A 7,366-nucleotide genomic window follows, 5' to 3' on the forward strand; every position below is an offset into this window, starting at 1 on the left:
AGCTGTCCCACACTGCAGGCAGATTTTTAATGTCTGAGCCACCAGGGAAGCCCGGAGTGGGGCTGTAATGTCTGAGCCAGGCCTGGTGCCCCCAGACCAGGTGCCCCTGGAGCCGCCGGGACCAGCACCGCCGTCCGCCCCCGATGAGCTGCACCCATCCTCCTAAATGCCTTACGCTTGACAGAGGGGAAAGTCTTGCTTGTGGACGACACCCAAGAACATGACTTGAGCATGTGATGGATACGGATGTGTAAAAGCCGGCAGCACCCCCAGAGAGGAGGGGGGAAGCCGAGCTGAGCAGGGCTGCAGAGCCCGGGAGTAGGGGCTTCCTCCCAGGCCCGGGAGCTGGACACGGGGCCCCAGCCCAGAAGAGGCTCGGGGGGCTTGCTCGGGGGGCGGCCTTTGTGCAGCCAGGGGGCTCCTCTGCTGTGGCTGCAGCCGTCTGGTCTGGGTGCGCCGGCGTCGGGCCTGGGTTGTCTCCCTGCCTTTAAAAGCGCACCATACAGTGCAGTTCTCCCCAGGCCCTCCGCTTCCAGGGTGGGTCTAGAATCTTCTGGACCCCTCCCCTTGGCCAGGCCCTGTGGGGATATGGGACCCCCGCGCCCCCATCCCCTGCTGCCCAGCCTGGCAACTTCTGTCTGAGACACACACACAGAGCCTCCTGCCGACACTGGTTCCTGGTGGCTTGGCCATGACCTTCCTGAGCTCCTTTCCCTGAACAAGCGCTCTCCCTTCCCACCTCCAGCTGCTCTGGCCTAACCTTCTGTCCCTTACCGGTCCTCCCGTCTGGACATTTCTCCTTGTCGGGGGTGGGGGTGCTGGGTGCAGCCCAGGCCTGGCGTGCCTCTCCCGGAGGAGCCAGCACAGCTCCAGCCAGGAGGCCGTGGGAGCTGCCGCAGAGCAAAGCGAGCTCTCAGAAGCGTGTGTCCCACAGCATCAGCCGAAATGCCAGCATTTCTCATGGGAGGCTTTTTAGCTGTACACAGACTCTCTGAGAGTCTTGTCTCTGCCACCCTCTTTACCTTCTGAGGGCGCTTCCCATGGTGTTCCCAGGACTCAGTAGCCAGCATTCCATATGGATGCTCCTGGTCCTACCTCATTGTACTTAAGCCCCGTTTGGCACTGGCTGAGGGGTTATTGTCTGGTCTCTGCTTCCTGTGCGGCTTCACAGCCAGCGCATGTCAAGCTTGAGGTTCCTGTGGCTCCACCGTGGTCCTGCCAGGCAGCCTGCCGCCCTTGCTCTCCACTGCCTTGAGACTGCTATAAAGGCTGTACATAGTTTAACAAGCCCCCGGTTAGCCTGTACATTGGGGAGCCTTGACCAGGGTCCCTAAGGTCATTGCCAGCAGCATTTCTCAGAGCCTCAACTTCCTCATCTGTAAATTGGGACTAATGCTCGGACTCCTCTGCAATGCTTGTGAGAGTGAAGTGTGCTTGGGAATCACTTACAAACAGCAGATGACACGGTGTCCACAAAGCTTAGCTGTTGCTCACCTTGTCTAACCCCTGCGTCTGCGCACTCACATGAGCGTTTCCCCACAAATCCAGGAGTTGGCGCGGAAGCCACTTGTGGTTCAGGCCCATGTTGTGACGTGTGCCCAGAGTCCAGGTCACAGCCAGCCTGGGGCAGGGCTGGGCTGTGGCCTCCCCTGCAGGGCCGGGTGAGGTGCTGAGGGGCCAGCCTCCGGCTCTGGGCCCCTCCGCACCCTCCGACCTTCCCGCACGGCTTGCAGCTCTGCTCCTAGAGGCAACGTGGGTGGAGGGGTGCCCGGCCCCCCCACCTCGGACGCACCGCATGGCAGCTCTCTCCCTCTTTTCCTTTCCTCTTCTGCCTGCTCATGATGATTCTTCCCCCCCCCCCCCCTGCACCCCACAGGTCTGTGCAGACTTTTGCAGACAAATCAAAACAAGAAGCTCTTAAGAACGACCTGGTGGAGGCTTTGAAGAGAAAGCAGCAGTGTTAAAAGCCTCTGCTCCCCACTGACCGGAGACGCCGTGCGCTGTCAGGCTCCTTTCTTAGACACTCGTTTCCTGCTCCCTGCCTCGTCCCTTCCCTCCCCGACAGGCCACACAACAACTCGCATCGCCACCGCAGCGCCATCTCTCCCGAGAATAAACCCGGTAAACACCCCTGGTCTCGGAGACCTCCTTCCCCCACCACGTTTTGCTATCACAACTCGGTATTCCCATAGAGACCGCGTTTTCTGTCCGCCCCGGCCCCCTCCCCCCATTTATCGGCATAAAAATACACTGTCTGTCTGCCTCCCTCCCCTCCCACCTTTTTGTTACATTGGTGTAAAAAATGTAAAACAAAAAAATTTTATGAAATAACTGTGGTGTGTGAAAGATAGAAGAAAAACTGGAAATCTGATTCCACGTGTGTTTGGGAGTTGCTTGGGGCTGGGGGCCGGCGGGGGACAGGGGACAGCTCTGGGAGAAAGGAGAGGTGGCCCTCAGCTCGGCCCGCGGTGGGGGCGGGGCCTGCGGGCCGCCCTGCTCCTCTCGCCAGGTGCTTTTCTGTCAATTTTTATGGAATGCAAAAGGAGTTTTTGTTTTATTTTGTTTTTTTGTAAAGCTTAAAAAAAATCTACATCTTATACTTGAGCTTCCATACTTAAAAAAAAAGAGAGAAAAAAAAACAAAAAATAAATAAATAAAAAGAAACTGGGATGCAGTCAGCCTTGTGTTCTTTCTCGCCTGTCCCACTTTCCCAGGACACGCGACTCTCTGGCGGCCCCGCTGGAGGGTTGACCCCAAGCAGGGGCAGGGGAACACGGCAGGTGTCGGGTGGAGGGAGTGTGGAGCCCACACAGCAAATGAGCAGCTGCTTCTCTGGGCCTGCCTCTGCACAGACCCCGCCCTGCCTGTCCTGAAGAGCTGGGGCTGTCACGTGGTCGGGCATGATGGGGTGGGGCTCCCCAACCCCATCCCCTTTCACTTCGGTAGACCTGGGCACAGGCATGACCTGTCCGGACACAGTCCTGGCTTCTCTCCCCTGAGTCTGATGAGAAAGTTCCCAGATAGGGGTGCGTCTCTGAGTGCAAAGCACCGCTGAGATGGAGGCAGGGAACGAGAGACCCTTGGACGCAGCGCCTTTCAAGGACCTTCAGGTGGAGATGAGGGAGGTGGACAAGTGAAGGCGGGTGGAGCCAGGGACAGCCCTCCAGGTGTGCCGCCAAGCTGACATCCTCTCGGCTCCTGGGGACAGAATGCCTGGCTCAGACAAGCGAGCTCATTGTTAGTAGGTGTTCAGCCCCGGGGTCAGGAGTAACACTTGAAAGCCAGAAGCTGTAACTCTTACACGGCGTATGAGAGGCCTGACCTTACTAGTCTAGAATCTGCCGTCACTGGGAGGGCCGTCACTGCTGTTTTCCGGCTCTGAGTCAGACTGGTGTGATGAGGAACCATGGGCTCAGAGACCAGATGTCCCAAGCGAGGGGAAGCAAGTGGCAGGAGAGCGGTGTGAGCCCCTGGCTGAGGGCCACCCCCTGGCCAGTCCTGACCCTGCTCGCACGGAGGTGGGCATTGTGGTGGCCGGCAGGCCCCCGGCGTTCTGCAGAGGCACGCTAGGCTGGGGAAGCCGCACGCGGGCTGTGGGGGGTCGGGGGCTCCCTGGGTCTCCTGCTGCGGCTGACTCCTGGGGCTCGGGGGCAGCATCACATCCCCCCTCCAGGGGCACCCGAGGTGCTTGCTTGGCACTTGACAGATGATGGGAGGTCGCTGAGGCGAGGGAGGGGCAGCACGAGTCTGGTCTGGGCCCGGGGCTTCCGATCTCGCCCGCCTTCTGATCTCAGCCCCACCGGAGTCGCCCTGGTGCGCCTGGCACCAGTGATGTTCTCCGTCTCTGGAAGCACGAGGGCTCCAGCTGGTGACCCGGGGATTCCTTCTGCATGGCGCTTCCACTCCGCTCTTGCTGCAACCTTAACAGGCCAGCCTCTCGGATGGAACCCTTCCTGAGCCCCAGATTCCAGGACTCTGTCCTCAAACCTTCATTCATTCAGATCCTGGAGCAAGCAGCCGCTGTGCTGTAGGGCAGGCCCAAGGGGACCATTCCGCCGGGAGGGTAGCCCAGGCCTGTGGACCTGCTCTGGGCTCCTCTGCACTGCCACCCTCTCCCTGCGGCCCCGAGGGGCCGGGACAGCCTTTGCTCTAAGCCCTCAGCACAGGCAGAGGCAGGCAGCCCGCCCCCCAGGGTAGCCGGCCCCCTCGCTCACCCTCCTCCCCTGCCTGGCGCCTCCGAGAGGGGACCTTTTTCTTCTGATCAGTGATCGTTGCTTGTTATTTTAAGTATCTATAGCAAAATATTACGAGACAGTATGTCTCATTCCAAACAGTATTATTAAACGTGATAAATATTAATTATAGAAGTTCAATAGTATAAGTTAAAATGTGTCACCATTTTTTCTCAATGTAACTAAAACCTGTAAAACCTTCAGCAGGAAATCCAGATTATACTTAGTCACACCGTGTCAAGTCGATACTTAGGACAAAACTCCTGCTTCATGCGTGAGAGCTTTCTTACTGATTCTGCAAATCGCTTTTCCGCTGTTCACAAAACAGGTGGTCTATTGATGTTCTTTTAAAATTCATCGTTGAAAATTTTTCTTGTTTTATAAAAAGTTTGGACATAATTCCCGTCACTTCAACTCTAATTGGCTTTTTAAAAAGATGGGAATTTCAGAACACAAATAGTATTTTATATAAACTCATTAAAGAAATTTTCGGAAAGATATTTAAATGTGGGACAGTATTTTAAACATTTTTGTTTGAATTTCCTACTCTTTCTTAAAATAAGTAATTTAAAATATGACTTTAAATAATAAACTAGTACTTCAGGAACACACATGACCATACTCTACCTTCCTTGTGAATGACTAAATGATATCATATATATGCGTGCACATGGATATGTATGTGCCTATGTGTGTGTGCATAGGTGTGTATATGTGTGTGTATGTCTGACGAGTCTAATGAATGAAATCCTTTACTTCACTCACCTAACTGACCACCCATTCCTCACGCACATGGACACAGGTTATTTTGTAGTAACTGTGTGAGCAGCAATGTTGCAAGATTCATTTTCATAACCCATAACTCACCATTCAAGTTTTAAAAATAGCTGATGTGATGTTTATTCAGACAGCTTTACCAAGATACAATTCACATTCAGCTCACCCATTTAGTGTTCAAATGCAGGGACTTCCCCAGCGACCCAGTGTTTAGGACTCCACACATCCTCTGCAAGGGGACACGATTTTGATCCCTGGTCAGTGGAGAAGGCAATGACACCCCACTCCAGTACTCTTGCCTGGAAAATCCCATGGGCGGAGGAGCCTGGAAGGCCGCACGCAGTCCATGGGGTCGCTAAGGGTTGGACACGACTGAGCGACTTCACCTTCACTTTTCACTTTCATGCATTGGAGAAGGAAATGGCAACCCACTCCAGTGTTCTTGCCTGGAGAATCCCAGGGATGGGGGAGCCTGGTGGGCTGCCGTCTACAGGGTCACACAGAGTCGGACACGACTGAAGTGACTTAGCAGCAGGGAAGTAAGATCCCACGTGCTGCTTGGCATAGCCGTAAAAAACAAGGTGTAGAAATCTATGTCTAATGGAGTCACTCTACTGTGCACCTTAAACTAACACGTTTCTAGGTCAATTATGCTTAGATAAGGAGCCTCCCTGGTGGCTCAGTGAAGAGTCTGCCCGCAGTGCATGAGACCTGGGTCTGATCCCTGGATCGGGAAGACCCCCTGCAGAAGGGAATGGCACCCCACTCCAGGATGCTTGCCTGGAGAGTCCCACGGACAGAGGAGCCTGGCGGGCTGTAGTCGATGAGGTCACAAAGAGTCAGACACAACAGAGAGACTAACACTTTCATACTTAAATAAAATTTAAATATATATAAAATAAAAAAGCTGTACAAATCCAACAGTTGTGTGATGGTTGCGTGTCTCTCTGCTTGAGGGCTTCTCGAGGGTCTCTGCTTCAGGCATTCACTTCACTCACTCCTGTCCTGGGGACTTGATGGTCACGGGGGATACTGGTATACGGTCTGGTGGAGGTAGGGAAATACTCGCCAACAAGTCTCGTGAGCACTCACGTGTGCTGGGTGCAGAGCCTCTGGTGGGTGGCTGTGTCAAGGGTGGCACGGGGCTGGGGGACAGATTCGTAGTTATCCTCTGGATTGTTAATCACAGCACAAGGCATTCCCCACTCCCTTGCTGTTCAGTCGCTCAGTTGTGTCCAACTCTTCGCGACCCCAAAGACTGCAACACGCCAGGCTTCCCTGTCCATCACCAACTCCCAGAGTTTGCTCAAACTCATGTCCATGGAGTCGGTGATGCCATCCAACCATCTCATCCTCTGTCGTCCCCTCCTCCTGCCCTCAATCTTTCCCAGCATCAGGGTCTTTTCCAATGAGTTGGCTCTTCGCATCAGGTGGCCAAAGTACTGGAACTTCAGCTTTAGCATCCGTCCTTCCAATAAATATTTCTTTTAGGATGGACTGGTTTGATCTTGCAGTCCAAGGGACTCTCAAGAGTCTTCTCCAACACCAGAGTTCAAAAGCATCAATTCTTCAGCACTCAACCTTTATCGTCCAACTCTCACATCCATACATGACTAGTGGAAAAACCATAGCTTTGACTAGATTGACACATTGGCAAAGTAATGTCTCTGCTTTTTAATATGCTGTCTAGGTTGGTCATAGCTTTTCTTCCAAGGAGCAAGAGTCTTTTAATTTAGTGACCGCAGTCACCATCTGCAGTGGCTTTGGAGCCCAAATGAAGTCTTTCACTGTTTCCATTGTTTCCCCAACTGTTGCCATGGGGCCGGAATTCGTGATCTTAGCTTTTAGAAAGTCGAGTTTTAAGCCAGCTTTTTCCTCTTTCCCCCTCATCAAGCGGCTCTTTAGTTTCTCTTCGCTTTCTGCAATCAGGGCTCTTCAGCTCCTCCCCACTCCCTGCCATGGGACTCACGCTAACTGATGAGGCTGACGCTTGGACATGCGGCTCCTTCTGTTTCAGGGAGCCCTGTGGTCCCACCATTCCTCTCCCATGAGAGCCAGGTGCAGCAGGAGGAGGGGTGGGGAGGGGACTGTAGATTTCTGCTTTTCCTTGGCTTCGGGGACTGAAGGCCATGCAGCCAGGGGAGAAAGGCAGTCCACCCGGGACCTTTCTCCTCGGGGACCTCCCCGCCAGTGAGCACAGCCCAGTCTGGGCAGGAGAACTGAACGACGGTCAGACTGGTCTGCCCACTTTGGGAGGAAGCCAGGGCGTCCCCTGGGTGGACACGTGTGGGTGGACACGCTGATGAGCCTTCACCTGGCAAACCTGCCTTGTGAGCCCACGACCACAATGGCCTCCG

The 7,366-nt window shown here is 54.4% G+C and overlaps 1 protein-coding gene across 4 annotated transcripts in view; it reads left to right on the forward strand.

Moving 5' to 3' along the window:
- The window catches only part of CAPZB (capping actin protein of muscle Z-line subunit beta), a 137,999-nt gene extending 135,325 nt beyond the window's left edge, over positions 1-2,674 (forward strand). For all 4 annotated transcript variants that reach the window (XM_069579224.1, XM_069579225.1, XM_069579222.1 and 1 more), the window contains one exon: positions 1,877-2,674. In XM_069579224.1, the coding sequence (XP_069435325.1) occupies positions 1,877-1,964 (88 nt within the window). In that variant the 3' untranslated portion in view covers positions 1,965-2,674. The remainder of the gene's footprint in view (positions 1-1,876) is intronic.
- The last annotated feature ends 4,692 nt before the right edge of the window (positions 2,675-7,366 follow it).

This window comes from Ovis canadensis, chromosome 2 (genome assembly GCF_042477335.2).
Source record: "Ovis canadensis isolate MfBH-ARS-UI-01 breed Bighorn chromosome 2, ARS-UI_OviCan_v2, whole genome shotgun sequence".
In the NCBI taxonomy this organism is placed as follows: Eukaryota; Metazoa; Chordata; class Mammalia; order Artiodactyla; family Bovidae; genus Ovis; species Ovis canadensis.